Source organism: Ictidomys tridecemlineatus, chromosome 2, assembly GCF_052094955.1.
Source record: "Ictidomys tridecemlineatus isolate mIctTri1 chromosome 2, mIctTri1.hap1, whole genome shotgun sequence".
Taxonomy (NCBI): Eukaryota; Metazoa; Chordata; class Mammalia; order Rodentia; family Sciuridae; genus Ictidomys; species Ictidomys tridecemlineatus.
The window spans coordinates 199,892,373-199,917,073 of record NC_135478.1 but is presented as its reverse complement, the minus strand read 5'-3'; the positions used below and the strand labels follow the sequence as shown (position 1 = coordinate 199,917,073).

General features: G+C 31.3%; 1 protein-coding gene across 1 annotated transcript in view; it reads left to right on the top strand.

Moving 5' to 3' along the window:
- The window catches only part of Casd1 (CAS1 domain sialic acid O acetyltransferase 1), a 42,127-nt gene that overhangs the window by 12,829 nt on the left and 4,597 nt on the right, over window positions 1-24,701 (top strand). The window contains exons 4-16 of the mRNA XM_078040411.1: window positions 1,988-2,032; window positions 3,268-3,330; window positions 6,412-6,456; window positions 6,832-6,955; window positions 8,130-8,344; window positions 9,931-10,353; window positions 11,566-11,655; window positions 16,118-16,237; window positions 17,155-17,311; window positions 18,661-18,740; window positions 21,113-21,214; window positions 23,361-23,501; window positions 23,979-24,056. Of these exons, the coding sequence (XP_077896537.1) occupies window positions 1,988-2,032; window positions 3,268-3,330; window positions 6,412-6,456; window positions 6,832-6,955; window positions 8,130-8,344; window positions 9,931-10,353; window positions 11,566-11,655; window positions 16,118-16,237; window positions 17,155-17,311; window positions 18,661-18,740; window positions 21,113-21,214; window positions 23,361-23,501; window positions 23,979-24,056 (1,683 nt within the window). The remainder of the gene's footprint in view (window positions 1-1,987; window positions 2,033-3,267; window positions 3,331-6,411; window positions 6,457-6,831; window positions 6,956-8,129; window positions 8,345-9,930; window positions 10,354-11,565; window positions 11,656-16,117; window positions 16,238-17,154; window positions 17,312-18,660; window positions 18,741-21,112; window positions 21,215-23,360; window positions 23,502-23,978; window positions 24,057-24,701) is intronic.

Sequence of the window (24,701 nt, the reverse complement as noted above, 5' to 3'; positions counted from 1 at the left end):
AACAAGAAAAATTATTGCATATTTATATGCCAACAATATGGAGTTATGGTGTCTATAATATATTTTCATATAGTTCAGGAAAAGAGAATAATTCTTTGCATATATAGAGAGGGAGAGAGATGGAACTGACATAGGAAATATTAAGCATTGGCAAAGGATTTTAGGTGTTTATTTAACTGCCTACTTTGCTATAACTTTAAAATTTTTCAAAATTGAAAGTTGGAAAGGCAACAGCACTAAACACTGTATTGTTTAGGGATGCATATATACATGATAAAAGCAATGTAATAAAGTATAACACAAAATTAAAGACAGTGGAGTTCTTTTGACAAAGCCAGGAATTAAGACAGGGAGTGAACTACACAGGCAGGTCATTGTATTGGTAATGCTGTGTTTTGTATCATGGATTCATGAGTATTTGCTTTTTACTTTACTTTGCAACTTTAATGTGAGATATATATATATATATCAACCAGATATTAAAATAGTAAAGGAAAGGAAGAACGAGATTGAGTTGAATTAATCAAAGTATGCCAAAAGAAGGAAAAACAACACACTTCTCTGAAGAGAATTTATTTAAAAGATAGGGAATGGGATAGAACAAAGAGTGATATTGTTTGGTGTAGTTTGCCAGATTTATTTCATCAAGGAAATGCTTTTCATATGTCAAATCTTAACCTTTCATTAACTTAATGGTCCCAAGATTTGGGGGGGGGGGGATGAAGCTTTAAGAGAATCAACAAGAATCTTAGAAGTCAATTGATAAAAGTAAACTTTATTTCATAGAGAAAATAAATTTAAATATTATTTGATTAAATTAATGAAAACATTTCAGCCTTATTTTCAGAAACAGAATTTGCTTCTTATTGACCACCCCTACTTCTACCCTCCCAGGATGTTTAACTCTGAAAGGATTTCCATTCTTTGTATAGACTGCCTGATAACAAGAAGTTGTAGTCTCCAAATTTTAATTTTTTTATACAAGTGGATATTTATCTCCTGTTTTCAAAGTAAAACCTGTCATAACTTAGAGTCATGTACATCTATTCCTATTCAATCAGGGCCCATTACTAATATGTCATTGAGAATGGATTGAAATGTTGCTTTAGCCACAAACTACAATATGAACAAAATGCAAGATGATTCCTCACCTAGTGCTACATGTTCTTCATAGGTTGAAAAGAGGCTTTGTTCCACACAATCATTCAGGGATTTCTGCTATTGGAATTTCTAATACCTGGTATTCTCTGGAGCATTCAGCTTCCTTAGTCTCTGAAGTCAGGTGAGCTAGTTCCAAAGTACACTAGAAAATGGTAAAAAATTCCAATAGCAGCAATCCCTGAATGACTTGTGTGGAACAAAGCCTTTTGCCAGCCCATCTAAAATACATGGCACTAAATGAGGAATTACCTTCTGTGTTGGGAAATTCAGCCTGGAAGTGACCCACATCACATCTGGCCATACTGCATTAGCCAGAACTAATCATGGTCTTGACTAACTGGCCGGGTTTTAGGCAATGTAGGAAAGCAGTTTGTCTCTGCTACAGATAGTAATACTAGTACTTAATTGGATTCATAGCAGATTTGGCAGAAAGATAATTTATATAGATATGTTCATGCATCTACTTGTTTTTAGCTCAAGTTTTGTCTTATCCACATCTTAGATGTTGAAAATCGCACATAAACAACTGGTGTCATTTTTTTTGTTTTGTTTTGTTTTGTTTGGTGCTGGGGATTGAATCTAGGACCTTGCACTTATTAAAGCATGTGCTGTACCACTGAGCTATGCCTCCAGCCCCTACTTTTTTGGTGTGTTATGTACTTTTTGTTGTTATTGTTTATTTGTTTTGTCCTTTCAAGTTGAACATATAGATAACCGAGAATTGGTATATAAAAATAGATCAACAAAAACAGCTAAAGGGAACATTATTTACACAAGTTTAACCTATACAACAAACTTCTCTGTTGTCTCCTTTTTTAAATGGCAGCATGAAAACATTCCTTTTGAAGACAAGATTGCATCAGTTAAAGTGGTAAGTTTCTATACTGGTAAGCTAAGTGTTGAAGCCATATTCATTGGTCAGTTTATTTGTAGATCAACTAGTGCTTTATTATGTACTAAATAGATTTAAGTGTATTCTTGAGAGTTGATATAGTAATTGGAATAAATGTTTTATGTAAGTTGTTTCATGTAATAAACATTTATTATTTATCTCTCAAATTTTTATCCAGGAGAAAATAACCTTGTATAGTAATTTGAAATGAAAATGTATACAGGGTTAATGTTAAGAAAAGAATATATAATTTTTTTTTTTCGGGGCTGGGGATTGAACCCAGGGCCTTGTGCGTTCGAGGCAGGCACTCTACCAACTGAGCTACATCCCCAGCCAGAGAATATATGTAAATGTCCTTCACCTATGGAACTTGTAGGTCATTATAGTTCTGTGCATGCAAATACAGGTGGGAAAGGATAACAGAAAACAAAAAGTAGAGAAGTAGGAATGTACAGAGCAAAGAATTAAAAACAGTTTTCCTCCTTGAAGAAGAGATGTTTTAACATAGTCCTCAAGGATAAGTAGGATTGGTCAAACTCAGTGAAAGAGTCCACAAACATTAAAAACAGTATGTGTAGAAGTAGCAGTGTATGGAAAAACTCTAGAGACAAAGGAGCATGTGGAGCACTCAAGAAGCTGAAAGAGAACTGAAAAGGTACTTAGCATGTTAGTCAGCTTATGGTCACTATGACATAATACCTGGGGAAAATAACAATAAAGGAAAGATTTATTTTGGTTCAGGTTTCAGAGATTTCAGTTCATTGTTAGCTGAAGACCACACCTTTAGTACCTGGCCAGCAGGGCACATATTAGATTCAAACTATAACAGAGCAAGGAAAAGGAAGCAAGAGAAAAGTCAAACAGGACAGGTAGAGGCCACATTCTCTACCTTCTTAGCAATTTTAAAGAATTTTGGGTTTTATTCTGAGGCCAATTAAAAGTCCTTGAATATTTAAATAAGAATGTGGCAAGATCAGATTAAATTTCTTGAAGATTTCTCTGGTATAAGTGTAGAGACTGGAAGAGAACAAAAGTGCATATGAAGAGACTTGCTTGAGACTTTTGCAAGTTTGAGATAGATGGGAGATGAAGAAGTTTTAGACTGGGTGTTTTTAAGTATTCTTTGAGAGAATGTTGTCAGTGTTTATTTTCAATGGTGGAAATATTAGTATTTTGTACTTTTTTAAAATTTATTTCTAACATTTCTCTTTTAGGATTTTCTGTGGCATCCAGAAGTTAATGGTTCTATGAAACAGTGTATCAAAGTGTGGACTGAGGTCTGTATTTGCAAATATAGGCTTTTTTTTTTTTTTTTTTTTTGGTGAGCAACCAAATTTTTAAAAAACTCTTGAGCAACCATGTTTTTCTTCCCTTTACTCACCTGTCCCACTCTCTTGTACTTCTCCCACCTTCTTGAGAGCAATTAAGCTATACCAGACTGATGCTAACACTTCACTGAGAACAAACAGCAAGTGTAGCTCCTATGTCTTTGCCCTGTTATCACCATTACAATCCTAAGGCAGATGATGCTTATACCAGATTTTCTAGACTGAAATTTTTCTTTTACTGAGATAACTCAGCTAATTGAAACCCGAGTAATCTTTTTTCTGCACAGTACATGTTTTCTAATACATGAGCATTTTTCCATACTGTCCTTCAAACTCATGTCCAGGTACTTAAGAAAACTTTTTTAGTTGTATAGACTTTATTCCCTTTTAAAGGGAATCCCCAGCAGATAAGACTAGTATATTTTAGCTCATAATTTTTGAAGATAAATTAGATACAAGGGCAAGTATGCTGTTAACCTCAAAAAAATCGCTTAATTCTCATAAATCCTCTTTACAATCTCTGTGGTAGTCTCCATAAAGTTTCAGATCAGTCTTTTGAATATACCTGTATTTTTTCCCAGAGACATTTGCATTTGGTATGGATAAACAATATTCAGTTTTGTTGACCTTATTTTGCTTACTTGTTTGCAACAGTTTTTTTCTTTTGGTCTGGTTTGGGGTTTTTTGTTTTGATTTTTTTGTTTTGTTTATTTCCCTTTTCACAGTAAATATTTAGCACTGAACCTCTATTCAGGTTTCCAAAACACAAACAGAACAGGTAAGGTAAGGTGTACCCTATTCAAGGAATCATTGGCAGTTTTCGTGTGGCTAGAAATAACATACAAAGTATTTATTTATGTTTGGTTTTGGTGTTCTTTTTATGTACTTTATTTTGGGAAGAGTTGATAAGCAATGAAGTAGACAGATACTAGATTATTCGTTATTCTAAATACTTTAAGTTAATTTTATTGAAATAAAGACATTGGAACAAATCTTTTGAAGGTAGTAGAGAACGTTGAAAGTTTTAAACAGAATGGAGAGAGATAGTTGAAAGTGGGAGGAACTTAAGCTAAATTGTGGAGAAAATAGCTCAACTATTAAGAAGGGTTTGAGAAGTCTTGGTTCAAGTGATGCTTGAAGTTGTTTGAATGGAATAATTTGAAAAAGTAAAGAATTTAGAAATTTAAGAGAAGAGTTTGTGGTGAGTGGAATTATAAAAAGCTTCTGAGAAGTGTAGTAGAAGGGGTAGAAAGAAAAACAAAAGAGAAGTAACTGTGATATCACATGTGGGGGGGGGAATAAAATGTAGATAGTCAGTAGTGTGTCCTTAGAAACTAGATAAGATAGAAAGAAGATCCAGGATTTGGCAATCCAGAGTTTGTTAATGAGCTCTAATTGCAGTTTAAATGAATGGTGAAGTACAACTCAAAACATAATAAATTGAGGTGATGCTTGAGAGAGAAAGAAATTGGCATGCTAAGGACAGAATACACTTTTAGGTAATCTGCGGGTGAGGCATGTGATGATGAAGACTAAGAATAGACAGCATTAAAGGAAACATTTTTGAGGATAAATATGATTGAACTTTTAGGTTAAGAGAAGGAAGGAGAGTGGAAGAGGGAGACAAAATTGACATTTTGAAAGTTATCATGGACCATTGCCTTAGAAATGAAAAGGGAAGTATTTAAACACCATAAGGAATGAGCTGTTGGGAACAGGGACACATTTCTTTCCTCTCTTGTCAGGTAGATGAAGTCATAAGAGTAAAGGCAAGAAGGCAAGAGCTCACGTATTAGATGAATTGTTTCTTTGTAAAGTTTGAGAATTAGACTTTATGCTGGGGAATAGAACCAACAAAAGGTGAATTTAAGACTTGGGATTCTTCCTGAAGAATGAGAAAGGGAACTACCCAGGGATGAGGATGAAGTTTTTTTTTTTCCTTTATTAGTGAAAAATTAATGAAATCTCATTTTAATGAGAAATTTTTTTATCAAATTCTGTAATGGTATAAAATGAAGCAAGCTAGACTGAAAATGGGCCTATCTCTGAAGACAAATGATTCATTTTGTTATTCTTTATTTTTTTAGAGTACTATACTGAACATTTATTATCTTGATAATGGGAAGGTAACAACAGTCATTTTAATTTTTTATATGGGTCAGATAACAATCTTTTTAAGTTTCTTGCTTATTTTAAATTGTTTCTTGTGTACTTTATTATAATATTGGGTTGTTCATGTGGTGAAAAGTGCATAAATTCAAAAGTTGAAAAGTGAACTTTTGACTGTTCCTGGAAGGCACTAGCAATAACCTTACAGATCAGCAATAACTGAGTCTGTATCCTTGTTTTATAGGTTTTATATCTTTGTGCCTACATCATAGGGTGGTAAGAATCTATATTAAAATGAGATAATTTAAGGGAAAATAGTAAAACTACTAAATATTATATAATCATGATGCTATATATATTACTGTATGTACATATATTATAGCATAACTGCATATTGTAAATAATACACTTTTAGTGTATTATTCTAGAGATTTCTTTCCTTTTTTTGCATGGAACCTTTAATAATGATCAGTTTATTTGTTAAATACATGTTAGATTCAGCTTCTCCAAAAGATTACATTGCCTTAGGGCACTGATCTTGTATTTTATTTAACACTTACACTGTGTACCCTGTAGGCTTCCACGAATACCTTTTAATTGGTTGATATAATTGACTAAAGCTTTACTCTAAGCAATTTACCCAGAATTCAGAATAATATTAGGTCATGTTAGAGTTCAGTAGTGTTTTTTTTTTTTCTAAGAACAACAAAAGAATTAACAAGTGTTTTGCCATTCTGTATAACCACACTGCCTTGTAAGAGTTTAGGCATCCCATATATATCTTTGTTATAACAAGAATTCAGAGAAGAAGTCTAGAAACTTAAAATGCATTTAGGAGGAAGAAGAACTTAAATTTTGAGGAAAAAGGTATTCAGTCTCTGTACTGGTGTAGAATAATTATAATGGTTTTTCTTCCTTTAGGATTCTGTTGCAAAGCCCCATGTGATTGTAGCAGGAGCTGCCACAGTAAGTACTTACCTGTTATTCTACATGATGATTTTTGTTTCAGACTTAAGGTCATGCTAAGAAAAAGTTAATTCTTGATTGTATTTATATTTAATTTCTTATTTGTATTATAGTACATTAATTTTAATAGAAAATCTGAGAAAATGATAAACTAGTGTTAAATCTCAGTATTATTTTATATCTATAGTTTTATTCCTCTGAAGTATTATATGTTGAAAGTCTAATTTTATAACAGCTTTTTGTAACTATTTTCATGAAATAATTTTACCAAATTTTATTCTAATCTTAAATAAAATGGGAATTTATAATAGGTAAATTATATATTTTAAACTTTCTGTGACAAATACTGAAAAAATGCTAATTTTTACTTCTTAGTGGTCCATCAAGATTCACAATGGTAGCAATGAAGCACTTTCTCAATATAAAATGAACATTACCTCCATAGCACCGCTTTTAGAAAAATTGGCAAAGACTAGTGATGTTTATTGGGTCTTACAAGGTAAGAGATCAGTAATGAAAAAATGTCATTTTGTATATATTTTAAGGCATGTGCTTTATTATCTCCTGCTTCAAGAAGCAAAATTATTGCTTTATGAGAATAAACTTTGAAATAAGGTTTGCAAGATTAGAATAAACTTTAATTATTTGCTTTGTTTTTTTTTTAAATTTAAGGAACAGATTAATAAAATATAATAAATAAATAATAAATAAATAATAAATATTCTCCAAGAACCTCAATAGGCAGAATGGCTATAGAATGTAATAAAGAGATAAATCCAAAACAAGTAAGTTTGTTGCCTCTGATTCTTTAATGTTTTACAAAATATATTTATTATGATTGCAAAATGCATAAAAACTATTAGTAAATCTGTTTTATAACATTACAGTCATTGGAAATAAATCATTTTCAAATTGACAAGTAAATTTAAATTCAGACCATCTACTTTATACTTGGTAATGAAATTCTTAAAGAGAAAGTAGTTATTAGGTAAACTCATTTGAGGAATTTATTGAATGTCCATTACTTAATGCCTAACACAATATGAGATGCCTTGGATATTTTAACGGCTGAAGTTGTTTGTCAGAAATTCTTATGATTACTTTCTAGTTGAATGTCAAGGTGAAAAGAACAAGAAAGGCCAATGATATTGTTCCACAGTTCCTATTTATTCATAGACTCATAGCATTTCTCTTACTAAAATGAAAAAAAATTATTTATAATAAATGACAAGCAAATAGACAGACCTGAGTCCTTAATATTACTTTTGAATTATGTGAACAAAGCTTAGGTGAAAAGAGAAAAAAATTAACTGCTATTCTTTATCAGGCAATCTTTTATAATCAAGTTTTAACTTCTATTTACCAATATAAAAAAGTTTAAACTCTTTAAGACATACTAGAACACAAAAATAGTTCCTCAAAGCTGTGTATATGGAAAAGGAGTAAACATTCTTTAAATTTGAGGGAGCTAACGACTGACTCAAAAATTAAATGTAAGGTAGGGAATTTATTGCAAACCTTGGTCAGCTTTATGTACAAATCATTATTTGGTGCCTGTTATCAACTGAAGTTTAAGAACAAAATATAATGTATGATCCACTAACTTACATGATCACAATTTCTACTGGTAGGGATTTTATAAATTTGTTTTTAAAAATCTGTTTCATGTACAGATCCAGTTTATGAAGATCTATTAAGTGAAAATAGAAAAATGATCACTAATGAGAAGATAGATGCCTACAATGAAGCTGCAGTCAGTATTTTGAATAGTAGCACCAGAAATTCTAAGTCAAATGTTAAGATGTTCAGTGTTTCCAAATTAATTGCTCAAGAAACCATCATGGAGTCTTTGGATGGCTTACATCTTCCTGAATCAAGCAGAGAAACTGTAAGAATTCTTATATTTTTCTGTAATGGAGACTATAACATCAGTTGGTTATAGTCTTACAACATGATTATACATATTTTATTACAGTCTTAATCACTCGGAGTTATTCTAGCTAAAGATATATCTGGAAATAATTTTGCTTTGACTCATCTTGCTGAACACATAAGTGAGAATTTTAGTATAAGAGAAAAAGAAATTAGGGAAGGAAGGAAATGAAACTTCATTTATTGAGTGCTAATCACTGTTAATATATCTTCTAAGGAGGATATAAGTTCGTAGCTCACTCATGTTTGAAAACTACTGCCCTATTTTCTCACTGTAACTCTTAAGCTTATAAGATTAAACTTTGGGGAAGAGCACAGTTTTTAATATAGAAAATAATTCTTTATTTTCTTATAGCTATTATACTTTAAGCATTATTCAAGGTATAGAGTTGACAGTGAACAAATTCAGGCTAACCAATAGAAAGGGACTTATATGTGAAAATAAACCTGCATAATTATAAATTTTCACATATAGTAGAAAAGATTATTTAACAGTTGTGTTTTTGTGTTTGTTTTTTCTAATAAAGCAATGGTGCTTAACCTTTTTGAGGGTCATAAAAGCCCTTTGGGTATCTGGTAAAAAACAGTGGTTCTGTTTATCTCCTGCAGAAAAATATATGTTTGCAAATACATATAATTCTCCATACTTTAAAGGATGTTGTGGACTCCTTCAGAAATGTTTTAAGAAATTTGTTATGGAATTTGTAGGCTCGGACCTACAACAGTACCAAGCATTGAACTTCCTGAAGTCCCAGGGCTAAAATGATGAGATCTTTCTGAACACTTGATTGAGTATTTGAATGGCTAAGCTTAATTAAATAATTGATCTCAAAGAGTTTCACAGATGTCTAAACTATAAAAGTTTTTATAAAACTAGAGTTTGAATCTTCAAATAGAATCTCATCAGCTTACCTAGAAATTTTTATTATAATCATACCATGTTGAAAATTTTACATTTTATTTAACATTAGAAATCTTAAAACTGCAGAGTCCTAAATGTCCATAAGCTATTACTAATATGTCTAGAATTAATAATTTGCTAAGGATTAATTTTGTGATGGCAGTTATTTTACATTTTTTTTAACCTCAAAAGACTGGAATGCTAAAATATTTTGGTATGTTCTGTTTTGAAAGTCTGCCAATTAAAATTCTTGGTCCTGGACTCATCATTTTTTTTTTAACCAAAGGTTATGATCCATTGGCAGCCATGAAATCCATCTTTTTCTCAAAGGATAGTGTCATATCAAAAGCGTATTTCAAGTAATAAAGACAGGTATCATTTCCTATAAATTGCTTCCTGCGTCACATTATAAACTGAATTTTTTATCATGGATCATAGCCTAGAAGTTTGAAGCACCCTGAGCTACTCATTGCAGATTGGTGGAATACATTTATTTGCATGAGTTTTTTTGGAAATGGTTACAAAATATACAGTCCATTTTGGTTTCAGTGTTGAAAACTCAGCAATATTCATAGGAGAAAAATCAAATGTGAAATACATCACTGACAAGATAATAACCAAATAACTTGATTTGTTCACAGAGTGCAATGATTCTTATGAACGTGTACTGCAATAAGATTTTGAAGCCTGTAGATGGTTCCTGTTGTCAACCCCAGCCTCCTCTTACTCTCATACAGAAACTAGCTGCTTGTTTTTTCACCTTATCTATTATTGGATATTTAATTTTTTATGTAATTCATCGTAATGCTCATCGAAAGAATAAGCCATGTACTGATTTGGAAAGTGGTGAGGAAAAGAAAAATATTATTAATAACCCTGCATCTCCATTAGAAATACTTTTACAATCTTTCTGCAAACTTGGCCTGATTATGGCTTACTTCTACATGTGTGACCGTGCAAATCTGTTTATGAAGGAAAACAAGTTTTATACACATTCATCTTTCTTTATTCCAATTATCTACATCTTGGTTTTGGGAGTATTTTACAATGAAAATACTAAAGAGGTAAGAATCGTTCTCTTTTTAGTTTCTACTGTTCATCTTATTTCATTCCAAAATTTAGGTTAAAGAAGTAATATTACTTATTATGCCAGAATATACAAACATGTATACAGATGAGGATAAAGGAATTTTGTACTTCTACTTAGTGGATTCTTTCTTAGAAAAATAATTTATTTTATTGATACATTATAATTACACATAATAGTGGAATGCTTTGTAACATATTTATACATGCATTAAGATAATTTGATATATTTTATTCTTCAACACCTCCCCTTTCCATCTTTTTGTTCCTTTTCCCACTTAGTGGATTTTTAACTTAATTTTTTTGAAATAGTTTGGAGAAAGTTCAAAGGGTTGAGTGAAGATTGTTGAAAAGTTGGAAAAGTATGACCTGTGCAAAAGAAGTCATGACGTAGTGTTATTTTGCCTACTTGGGGATGGAGAAAAGTAGAAGCACTTCTGATTTTATAATGGTCTTTAAGCCCCATCTAAGGCTTAACTAGAATCTACCATTTTATTTTCTTTCATTTAAAAAATTATATTAACAAATGTCTGTGTGTGTGTGTGTACGCACGCACTCGCGCATGTGTGTGGGTATGCATATACATACACACACACAAATTAGAATTTACATGATGATGTGGCCACTACTCCTAATATGCTTAATTTCCTAATTTAGAATTGCTGTCATTCCTCAGAATATTTGTGTAATTGCTTTTTAAGGCATGAGTTACTTAAATTAATTCTAACTTAAAAAAATAACTCTCAAATGAGGATGATTAATCGACTATTCATCTCCAATGAGAGTATATACTAAAGTAAATTATAATAATAGAGCTGTCAGTAAAATGTAAGAGAACTGTAAAATCTTTTTTTAATCTCTGAAATTCTAAAATTTGATAAATTGTTGAATGCCATTTTTAGATTTATAAATACATATGTCATAGTTTAAAGATCACCTAATAAGAATGTAAGGACCAACTTAAACATTCAGAATCTTTTTAGTTTATAGTTTTTTTAACCTCAAAATAATTTATTAGATCTTTTTAAATAATAATTTGTAACCATCTCCACCACTCACATAATCAAGAGTCTTTTGACAAAAGCATTAGCTTTATAAACTATAAGAAAACTATTAACATAGTTGATATATATTGTTCAAATAATTACTTCCTGGTAGATTTTAAAACAGATTTTTATTTCTTTCTACAGACTAAAGTATTAAATAGAGAACAAACAGATGAGTGGAAGGGCTGGATGCAACTTGTGATTTTGATTTATCACATCTCTGGAGCAAGTACTGTGAGTATTTTAAACTTAAGTTCAGAAAATATAGGAAATAATGTCAGTTTAACATTTTTTCAGGGATACTGGTTTTTTGTTTGTTTCTCTCTACAGGTTACAGACCCTTTTTATTTCTCAATCTTTCTCATTCTCCTAACTCTGAGAATCTATTAGTTTAAAAGCAAAATAAATTTAAAAAGAAAAGCAATACTTTACTTGATTTGTATTAACTTGGCCTTAACATAATAGGAACAGCTGATGTCCCAGGGTATTATTTGATGTCATCTTGTTGAATAGCCAATGCAAGGTTTTCAACAAACTTTGTAGATGACAAACTATTTAGAATAGGCAGGTAACTATCAAAGTAAACAAATTAGTTTATATTTTACTCTTCACTATAGTTTGTGAAGTTTACCAATTAGTTTTACATTTTTAAAGTTTAAGAAGCTTAGAACTGTCAGGCTGAGTTCATGGCTCAGCGGTAGAGAGCTTACCTAGCTTGCGTGAGGCACTAGATTTGATCCCAGCCCACATAAAAAAAACTAAATAACAAAATAAAGCTATTGTGTCCAAAACAAAAAAGCACAAAACTCTCTTTCCTCAGTTTAGAGAATCCAGATACACATGAACTGCGATTGTAGACTATGTTGGGTATACCATACTTCCTGAGCATTTCCTCCTTGGTATTGTGGAGGATCCTTCTGTTCCTAAGCAAACTCCTTTTGATGTTCCTAGGTGTCTTAAAAGACTCAGTATTTTCATGATCTGTGGCTACCTTAGATATGGTAGGGTTAGATAAAGATGTGTTCATTCTGGGTTGTAACATTTCAGCTAACTTACAGGTAAAACATGCTTTTGCAGGTGAGCCTAACAATCTGTATTCACACAGCTATTAGAGTAAGGTTCCAAACTGACTTCTATAAAACATGTTTTAAAAATTTAAGAATCTCAATTTGGGAACAACTAAATTATTGTATTGCTTTATTTGCTTATGTAAAACACATATCTATAAATAGTATTTGAATCAATGATAAATTGAGATAAAGAGAAAGTGCTCAAAACAGAGTAATTTGAAAATTTAATAGCAGCTAATTAAGAAGGTAACTAATATTATCACTGGGGTATTTTCAGATGACTTTAAAAATTTGAAAACAATATTATATTTCATTTTCTCTATGATTTCCAAAAACTGTTGGTGATTTTATGGATGTTTTGTTTGGAGGGTAGAAGGCAAAGGAATGAAATGTAATTTTTACTGATTATGATATATATATATTTGTGGGAGCAGTGAAAATTCTGTGATTACTGCAGCTGAAAGGGGATGGTGGATTTAAGGGACTCTGGTTGAGCCAGGAAAGTAAAAGAGATCCAAGACAAAGAAAAATGGAGATGGTAAGACTTAGTTTGTAAACCTAGTTGAGAATTAATTGGATAAATCCATAGGTTCTCTAAGAAAGATGTAGGGATGAATATTGAATCCTAGAAATATCTGACATATGAATGAAGACTGAATTAATTTGGGGAAAAAAAGTGTTTTGTTTGAAAATGCCATTTAGAGACATAATTAATTGCTGACATATTAAAAGGTGATACTACTATTAAAAAAAATTAGGTAGAAAGAATTAATGGCAGATTAACTTCCTCGATTCAGTGATTCTAGAAAGGATTTAAATCATAAAAGAATGAAGGCAATTTGGATTGTCTTATAATCATTTACCAGCCTAACATTCTAATATATCTTCTTAGGCTGCATCCCAATATATTCTAATATATAATTTAAAAAAAAAAAACCTGTTCTAGAAGGATATACTTTTCTTTAACAGGTCATTTATAATGATTAATCAAATATCCCTGTTGTATTAGATAAAATCTTGTGGTTAAAATTACCAATTTCTACATTAGCAAAACATTGTTAATATAGATGTTTTTTGGGACCTGATTCTTAGCTCGTTGAGACATTAACCTCACTAAAAACTTTTTAACTGCCATGATTATTTTTATTACCTAATCTAATATTTTGAGTACAGGCACTGGAGTTGTAGCTCAGTGATAGAGCATTTGCCTCGCTGGCATGAAGCCCTGAGTTCCATCCTCAGAACCACATAAAAATAAATAAATAAAATATTGTGACCATCTACAATTAAAATAAATAAATGGAATATTTTGAGTAAAATATGCCAAACTTTTAGTTACACTGTTTTTATGCTAAAAGAGAAAAACTTTCAAAATTCAACAGAATTATTAAAATAACCCAGATGGTCTGGCACATTGTACTTGTTAGTACAAACATGCTTTAAAAATGTAATGTGTAGCCCGGTGCAGTGGCACATGCTCATAATCCCAGTGGCTTGGGAGGCTGAGGCAAAAGGATCACAAGTTCAAAGCCAAGGTACTAAGCAACTCAGTAAGACCCTGTCTGTAAGTAAAATACAAGATAGGGCTGGGGGGCTAGAGTTGTGGCTCAGTGGTAGAGCACTTGCCTAGCACGAGGGAGGCACTGAGTCTGACTCTCAGCACTGCATATAAATAAATAAAGGTCCATTGACAACTACAAAAATTAAAATAAATAAATAAATAAATAAATAAGATAGTGCTGGGGATATGGCTTGGTGGTTGAGTGCCCCTAAGTTCAATCCCCGCTATTCACCCCCTCCCCCAAAAAAGTGTATCATGGCATAGTCGCACATGCCTGTAATCCCAGTGACTCAGGAAACTGAGGCAGGAAGATCACAAGTTCAAGGCCAGCCTCATCAACTTAACGAAACCCTGTCTCAAAATAAAAAAGAAAAAAGGGGTATAGGTCAATAGTAGAGTTCCTCTCCTGTATTCAATCCCTAGGACCCCCTAACACAAACAAATATATTTGTGTATAAATATGTATGTATGTATGTGTGGACAGTAGATGATTTTGTGTTCCATTGTGCATTTGTGTGTGTGGGGGGGTGGTAGTGGTAGTGGTTTTTCCTTTCAAAGTTTCACAAGGAGACCTGAATGAAAGTTTGTGAGGAAAAATTGGGGACACTAGTAAAACAATAGAACCAGAAGTTAGCTTAATTATTAAATCTAATGAAGTTAAAATTCCATATATATATATATTTTAATACTAAAATTTTGTTAAAAGAAACACTGAACTCATGAAAGACTTAGGAGTCCAGAAAAACAGTTGGGATTAAAAGATACTGAAGAGCTATGACAAGTAAATGTAAATGATTCTTGATTTAAGAATCCTAGATTTAAAAGCATTTTTAATCATATAGGATATTGCTGAAATAATCAGAATTTAAGTAGAGCTTGTGTAGTAGATAAAATTATATTGATATAAATTTCTTTGATATGATCACTATAATGTGGTCATGTAAGAAACTATCCTTTCTTCCTAGGAGAGAAAATGGTGAAATATTTAGGAGTGCTGCTACATGTTCTATAACATAATTTTAATTTTTTCACCATGCTATATAGATGTTCATTGTACTGGTCTTAGAACTTTTCTGTTAGCATAAGTATCTTAAAGAGTTATGAAAACTCATGCACAGTGGCGCATGACTACAATCCCAGTAACTTGGGAGGCTGAGGCAGGAAGATCGAGAGTTCAAAGCCAACCTCAGTCTCAGTAACAGCAAGGTGCTAAGCAACTCAGTGAGACCCTATCTCTAAGTAAAATACAAAACACGGCTAGAGATGTAGCTCAGTGGTTGAGTGCGCCGAAGTTCAATCTCTGGTAAAAAAAAGAAAAAAAAGGAAAAATATTTCATGAAGTTTATAATAGGCCAACATTGGTAAAAATTTAGAAAATTGTTGTAATAGTATTTAATTCAGTTTAAGTTAGTTGTACTTACTGTTTTAGTATAACCAGGCCCAACTTTGCAGTCTCAGTCCCAGTATTAAAGCAGCTTGAAAATATGTTATAAGGAGAGTGGTTGGAGTCATTGGGGATATTAACATAGGTTTGACATTTGTTTTCAAGTACTTGTAGAGCCATCAGATGTAAGTGATTTAACCCAGGCAAATGGCTCCAGAACTAGATTCTCCATTGTGGTAGCTCTGCTATATTGACCACTTGAAGTACAAGTAGTAAAAATTAAGATGTGCTATACATTTGATATACATCACAGATTAAGTATGATTATTTATAATAAATTAATACTAAGGTCAAAAACTTTATATAAAAAAGGAATGCAAAATATCTCCTTGCATGTTGAAATGATAATATTTTTTAATATTTTGAACTATTCTGCAGATTAGAAGTCTCGAAGTCATATTAGCTAAAAAGTGACAGAACTAGACTTTGGACCTACATCTGTCTGATTCCAAAATCTACATTGTTGTAATTCCTGCTATGATCCTTAACTATTGACAATAATCTTCTCATTGATCTAATACCAAATGAAAATGCTATTTTGTTATCTTCATTAAATGTACTTGTTATGATGATTCAAGGTATAGTTTATTCCATCTTATGTTTTATCTATTTTGTCAACAGTTTTTGCCTGTGTATATGCACATTCGAGTCCTGGTTGCTGCATATCTGTTTCAGACAGGGTATGGACATTTTTCATATTTTTGGATAAAAGGAGACTTTGGAATCCATAGAGTATGTCAGGTAAGAATGGATTTTTTTTTTAATGCTTTTGTGCCTAACTGTTGGGAAAATATAAATATGGTCATTTTAAGAACATGAATGATTAGAATTTATACAATAGCATTTCACAGTTGCATTTCTGTATTTGGTAATTTAAGATAAATAATTTATTAGGGATAGAAGGAAAATATAATTTAGAGAGTATTTATGAATATATAATAAAAGCACTGATCAACAAGGAACCACATTTTTAATTTAGTTTTGTAGAGATATCCACAGTTACCTGGAATTATTATTATATTCTGTTTTTTCTCTCTGAGGATTTCTGTTTTCTACCTCATGCTAAGTAGTTTCTAACCATTATTTTTATTTATCCTCTGTTGCAACTCTTAGTTATCTTCATGTTTATAAATGAGGAAACTGAGGTTCAGAGAGATTAAATAATCAAATCACATAGTAAGTGGGAGAGCACTATTTAAATCTGCTCAAATTTTGTCTTTTGAGTAACTTCAAACAGGTATCTGAAAGACTGTTATAAAGGCCCCAGGGACATTTTTTCTCTTGAGTAATATTACTTCATAGTTAAAACAACACTGAATTTTAATCCCAAATTGGGTAAAATGACATCATTTGTGTGAAAGGGGCAGGTATGCTTTTTTTGAGGTCATCTAATCTCTGCTTACCTATAGCCCTATGAAGGAGGGTTACTATTTTTCCCCCTACATTTAACAAGGTGGCACTTGTAGCCTGTCAACTCAGGCTAGGACTTTGCTGGGATATAGTTAATATAAGGATGCATCAGCTCTTTACAGTGATTGTTAAAAAAAAAAAATTAGTAAAATGTACTGTCATTTGAGTCTGAATACTCTGTCAGAGAAAATCTCTTTGCTTTTCACATATACTTGAAATATAAACCATTTTCTTCTCCTTTTTAATAGGTCTTATTTCGTCTCAATTTCCTGGTAGTGGTGTTATGTATAGTAATGGATCGGCCTTATCAATTCTATTACTTTGTTCCCTTGGTCACTGTATGGTTCATGGTCATATATGTTACTTTAGCACTGTGGCCACAGATTATCCAAAAGAGAGCAAACGGTAAGTATACTTTCTTATTAATTTCTTTCAGTGTATTAAATTTCTCTTTAGTCACTAAAAGCTATTATTTTTATTAAGTAGACAGTTTATATGTAGTTCTCATATTTTGAAATTAAAAAAAAATTGTTTCTAAAATGTAAGTCACTCACTGTAGAATATAATGTAATATAACACTCTAGAATACTAATTTACATTTATGTTTAGTGTGTGTTTTTTAAATTTAAATTTTTTGAAACAATTCATGTGTTAATTGAAACAGTTTTCATTCTGCCTTGTAAAGAGCCAGAGTAAAAGCAGCTGTAATAGAAAAGGGAAAGCCAAATATGGCTTCAGGCCCCTCTTATTAGCACCTTTTATATTTCTTAAATATATTGAGATTTTGAGTAAACATTCACTTGTAAATTTTTTTGTCAAAGTTTAAAAGCATTAGCATACTTTATCATCTAGACAACCATTTAAGCAATTATTATCAACCTGTTTTATATATAAGTAACGAAAGTGTTCAAAGGGTTGTCATTTTCAGATTTACCATACCCTGTTATTGATCATGTTCAAAGTAAGGCCAAGGTCATTTATGTAGTGCTTTTTTCTCTCAAGATTATATCTTTAAAATGAAATCTTCCCCTTTTTGGAAAAATAAAGAAATTTTTATTTTTACAAATGTATCTAACTTTCAAACAAATTTGTGTATCAAAAATATTTTTCCATTGGTGTTCATTATAATAACGAATAATTTTCAAGAGTTCCATCCTCTGTTAAAATCTGTTAGTGTCTTTGTGCAGTTTCTATTATGTAATTTCTCTATTACAAACCTAACATATTAATTACAAACCTAGCATATTAATCAGCTAAACAATCAATATGCCTAAACTTTGAACACATAACTTAAAATATGCATGTTAAAATATGTTTTATGATTAAATCCTAGTTTATTAGAGAGGTTAGACTCTCTTCTTGAAACTTCAGTGTTATAAGCAATGTTACCTAAGTTATATTCAGCATGAGTTTTTAATAGTACATTGAGCATATCATTCTATATTGTGTTGTATCTTGATAATGGACAGGTATAATTGAACCCAGATGTAATTTCTAAATATATTTATACTACATGAACAGCAGGTACATAGGGTTTCAGTTATATGTTGTAGCCTCATTCATCACAAGAATCCTCCGCCTTTTTTTCTTTTACTGTAATTTATACTATGTAGTTATATTTTGCATATCCCTATAAGCAGCCTTAAATTATTTTAAGAACTATTCAGGGTATAAATATGTTAAATTAAGAATATTTAATATGCTTTCTAATATAAATTTTTATTTCTTAGTAAACTAAATATTTTCTCTCTTAGGAAATTGTTTCTGGCATTTTGGCTTATTGTTGAAACTAGGCTTTTTGCTGTTATGCATATGTTTTTTGGCATATTCTCAGGTTGGTACAGTCTTTTCAGTTTATATTTTGTAATTTATTTTAAAGTTCAAGTCTATTAAAGTATGTGAGAAGAATCAGAGCTTTTTTTTAGCTTCATTTTTTAATGACTGTAATAAAAGTGTCACTCTGTAGTTGACTACTCAGTATAGTTCTTTTGAGACCTATCTACTTTTGTTACCACTGTTTTTGTTGTAAGAGCAATTTAAAGCTCTTCCTCTGGCAATTGTTCAAGATCCATTTTACTTGACTTTGATCAATCAAACGTTTATTGAATGCCTCTTATAAGACACTACTCTAAGTGGAAATCAAAATTCTCTTGACAGAATTTGTAACTTAGTTTGTACATTATTCATTGCATCAAACTGTAACTTGATTTTTCTGTAACTGCACGAAGTAAAATTTTGGCAGTTAGTAAAACCAACTTAGGTGAAGAGGGATTTGTATATGTGTCATATGTTTAATTTATTAAAATTTTTGGTCATCATCCCATCTCTGACCTTATATCCCTCTATTCTGATGGTTGAGATTTTCTGTTATTTTGTCAAGGTGACAGTCTAACTGCTGATTAAATCTACCCTACAGGCATGCTATTTGGGCAGCATGATATTTATAACAAAATATTTTAATTTGAATGCCTATAGTTTTGACATATTCTACAGTTTACTCACATCTCCAACACTGTTTTATACCTGATTGTGTCAGGTGTAAATACACTGTAGATACATTGTGTATGTGTGTGATTCTGCAAGGATGTTTGGGGGAGAGATTTGGGGTAGGAAAGGGAGGATTTTGTACTTATTTTCATACTTGAAAGTACTTAAAACATTTTTATTCTGTGACATCCAAGGTTTTTTATAGGAGATAAAGTAATAAGAAAACAACTGGGCTAGGGTTGTGGCTCAGTGGTAGAGCACTCACCTAGCACGTACAAGGTGCTGGGTTCGATCCTCAGCACCACATAAAAATAAAATAAATAAAACAAAGATAGTGTGTCCAACTACAAATAAAAAACAAAATGTTAAAAAAAAAAAGGAAAAGAAAGCAACAGGCAAATGTATAAAAAAAATAGGTAACAGGAATGACTACATGACATTAATTCATTAATATTCCCAACACTGTGAGCACTTCTAAGGGAAATAAAAGAAAGCTGATTGAATAGAACATATAAAAGGGTTTCCTCAGCTTTAGATCAGTGTTGACCACTGGATAACAAAAAAGCACATAGTCTAGTGTAGTCCACTATCTTTTTTAAAATGAATGCTCAATAAATACTTGTTTGTTGGTCACATAATAAAAGTTTAGATTTTAAATGTATCAAATATATTGTCAGATATGCTACACATGTGATCTATGAGATACATATATCTGTGTTTAATATAGATATATATAACATAGCTATATTTCAGTGTATTTCAGGTTGCAACTCTGTAAAAATTATCCTTAATTTTCTGAGCTGTAGATTTTAATAGAACCTATTTTTAATGTGCTATATGCATTTCTTAATTCTGTGCTTAAGTGAAGAGTATTGCATTTTGTTATAAAGTAATAAAGTTCTTCTGACCTAAGGATCCATCATTATCTAAAATATTATATTATTTTCATTTATTTCCTTGTTTTTTAATAACTTTTTTAAAGCCATATGCTATGGCATTAGGGATAAAAATGGAGCTTTCCTTAATAGAGTTTGTCATCATTCCTTACCCTAGAAATTGAGGTTTTGTTCTCTTTTTTAAAAGACTTCATTAATGTGCAGGAATGTACCCAAGACTTCTGCCTCTTCATTCCCAGATTTTCCAGCTGTCAGATTACTAAGAGGGTACCATTCACTAACTTGACCAAAGTAAAACTATAAACTGTTTCAAAGGCTAGTAATGGCATTTGGGTAAGGTAACTAATTCAGAGCACTCTTTTAACTCCAGTAGTTAATTATACATTACTAAGGATATTTAGAGGAAGAAAAACTATATTTTAACATTAACAATCATTCTTTGGAATAGTATTAACATATTAGTTTAATTATTTTGTATTTTTCTGGTAGATTAGTAAATATTGTTTTGTATACTAGACCAAAAATTTGAAAAGAATAATTTCCTAATTACTACAGTTTTTTAAATTTTTGCAGTGTCAGTAGCTTTATGTGAAATCCAAATCAGTTGAAAAAGCTTTAAGTCATTTTATTAGCCATGGGTAAGTTTATTTTAAAATGAATTTCAAATGAAGTCATATTTTCATATGAAATGAATAGAATTTAAAAATTGTGAATGAACTGTTATTGATCCTAACTTTAGAAAACTAAATTTTACAATAGGCTTACAAAGCAAGTATTGACATATATCATCTTAGCTTAATATTTTTTTGGATTCTTTTCTTAGGGTGCATTTGAGAAGATCTTTTCTCTTTGGCCATTGTCCAAGTGTTTTGAACTGAAAGGGAATGTATATGAATGGTGGTTCAGATGGCGGTTAGACCGTTATGTATGTATTTACTTTATGATATTTTGCCTTTTCAAATTATACTGTTACAAAATGATTTGGAGATTTTCTATCTAGTTTTGATTAATTTTAGAATAAAGAAACATTGATTTAGTAAGGCAAAGCAGTCCAAACCCACCCATGCATGGGTGTATTTATTAGCAGGAAAATGTAAAAATGTAGTCTATAAAGTATGTGACTTTTGTCTGAGTTATAATTTTAACTTATAGGTGATTCACATTATCTATATACACACAAACATACATTTACTAAGTTTCAGTGCATGTCCTAGGTGTTAGTGTGATGAAGTATATATTAAAGAAAGAAGATGTACCACTGGGCTTCTAAGCCTTAATAATGTAGTTTAAAATCCACTATAACTAGTTATAGTGGGATACTAAACTATGTGATATGGGTTTTATATGCAAAGAAGAAAAGCAGTGAGTTGGATGAACTTAAGTTCCATGAACTTAATTTTGAAAGATGGTTAAGATTTAACAGGCTGAGAAAATATAGAACATCTAGTACAGCACTGGAAAATACTAAACAATAAATATTATTTCATTCCTCTTTTCTTTCCATCTTTTGACTCTCTTTTCTTTTTTTGTCCCTTTTTTAAATTGATTTTTTAAAAATGACAACAGAATGCATTACAATTCTTATTACACATATATACCACAGATTTTCATTTCTCTATTTGTATATATAGTATTTTGACACCCAACTCGTATCTTCATACGCGTACTTTGGGTAATAATGTCTATCACATTTCACCATCCTTGCTAATCCCCTGCCCCCGAGACTGAGACAGGAGGATTGCAGGTTCAAAGCCAGCCTCAACAACAATTTCTTTTTTCTTTCAACAATTGTTTTCTTACTATCTATTCTGTGACATTCCTGATTTTCAGTACCTATGCTCTTTCCAATGCATTTCCAAACTGCATAAATAAAAAAAATCTTTGCTAAAGTCTCATGGGAGTACTCTACATGATATACCTATCTTAGTCTTTTTGGGTTACCTTAACATCATACCATAGACTGGGTGGCTCATAAACAATTTAAAAATTTATTTCTCTTGGGAAGTCCAAGATAAGGTGCTGGCAGATTTGGTGTCTGGTGAGGGTCTACCTTCTGTAGACTGCTGTCTTCTAGCTGTGTCCTCACATGATGGAAAAGGTAAAAAAGGGCCCTATAAGGCATTACTCCCATTCATAAAGGCTCCATCTTCATGACCTTTTCTTTTCTCAAAGAGGCTCCTCCTCCAAAACTATCACATTGTGGATTATGTTTCAACATTTGAATTTGGGAAGGGGGACACAAATATTTATTCTGTAGTAATAATTCACATTGTCTTTGTGTATGTATGTATGTGTGTCTTTTTTAAGACTACATACATACACAAAAAAGTTCATGTTCTTTTTGCTCCAACATTTTTTTCATTCTTATGTGCATATATTCCTTTTTAAAAGAATGATTTAGTGGTATTGTTTTTTATTTGACTAAAAGGATCAGTAAAAAATGTTTTATCATTGTTGGGTATATTTAAATTTTATCATGTTTCTTTAGGAGATTTTCTTATTACTTTTAAATTTTTAGGGCTGTAGGTATAGATCAGTAACTTAGCATGCTGGGCTCAATTCCCAATACCAACAAAATTTGAATAAGTAAATCGCCTTTGTTACAATTGCTAACTTTAGAAAACTAAATTTGATTCTAACTTTAGAAAACTAAATTTTAGTTGGGATGTTGAGTAAACATTGAGTGGGATTGCTGAAAATGAACCAGGTTTATCTCATAGTTTTTTGTTTGTTTTGTTTTTAATATTTATTTATTTATTTTTATGTGGTGCTGAGGATCAAACCCAGGGCCTCACACATGCTAGCTGAGCGCTCAACCACTAAGCCACAACCCCAGCCCTTATCTCATAGTTTTGCCAGACATGTTTGCCTGTCTGTTGCTGGTGGTTTCTTAACTATCATTGGCTTTATTTTGTTGTTTAAAGTTTTACTTTTGAAGTTTAGCTTCTTGATAGGAATTCCAAATTTTAAAGCTTTCAACCTACTTACTGTTATTAATATAGTTCTTATTAACCAGATATATTTGCTAGGTTTTGAAAGTATCTATTAAAAACAGATTTTCTCTTTTTCAGGTAGTCTTCCATGGAATGCTGTTTGCTTTTATTTATTTGGCTTTACAGAAGCGTCAAGTACTTTCTGAAGGAAAGGGTGAACCTCTTTTTTCAAACAAAATTTCAAACTTTCTATTGTTTATTTCAGTAGTTTCTTTCTTGGTAAGTTTTAAGATGTAATCTTCTCATTTACCAAAATCTTAAGTGGTATAGCAAATGAACTTTAAGATATAGGAACATAATCAGTTATTTTTAATAAGTAGATATATACTTTTAAAATTCCATTTTTAACCTTATAGTTTCCAAGTGGCACATAAATTCTAAAAAGAATAATTGAGAGTTCAGCGAAATAGAAGTTTCAAAAGTTATAATCAGTTTGGGACATAATATATTATAAGGTGTTTGACATGAGAGCTCATGTTTGATATCACTGCTTTATGATCACTATTTCCAGAAAAACACAAATCTCTTTTCTCCTATTTTCTTGTGTGCACAATAAAGTTAGAATATTGATGAATACACCTGCAGATAGTTGGAACTATATTCTTTTAAATGAAGAAAACTATTTAAAAATTGTGAGAATTTCCTGTTTAAGAATTACCTATTTTTGTGAACTTATGGGTACATTTTTTGTTGTAGACCTATTCCATCTGGGCTAGCAGTTGTAAAAACAAAGCAGAGTGCAATGAACTCCACCCATCTGTTTCTGTGGTGCAGGTAATTATCTTGATTTAGGGAAAATTTTACTCCTTGATTTTTTATAACAACATAGTCTTTAGAGATAGAGATTTCAATTCAAATTCCAGAAAAATGTAGGGAAATAGCTTAATCTTTTCAAGACTTGCCTTCCTCTGTAGTAATAGAGTTGTTAAAATCTATCTCAGAATTGTGGTATTAAACATGTAGAAATCATGTAACTCAGTTTTTGTCACTTAGAAAATGTTAATTCTTAGGCTGGGGATATAGCTCAGTTGGTAGAGTACTTGCCTTGCATGCATAAGGGCCTGCGTTCAATGCCCAGCACCACCAAAAAAAAAAAAAAGAAAAGTTAATTTCCTTCTCATTTAAAAACCTGTCCACAAGAAAATTACACCCTAATAGAGATATGGGTCAATAAATATTTAACACTTTTTAATTCATTTAACAATTTTTTATACTATATGTTACATATTATACCGGGGATGTGGTGGTTACCAAATCAGGCATAGTTTTTACCCTCATGGTGCCTACATTCTTATCATACAGTTAGTAATCATATAATAAATACATAAGTCTGAGCAGAAATACGTAATGCTATAATGGAATATAATAAGGGTATGAGACCTACTTGGAGTTGAGGGGAAGGTGATCAGGAGCCAGGGA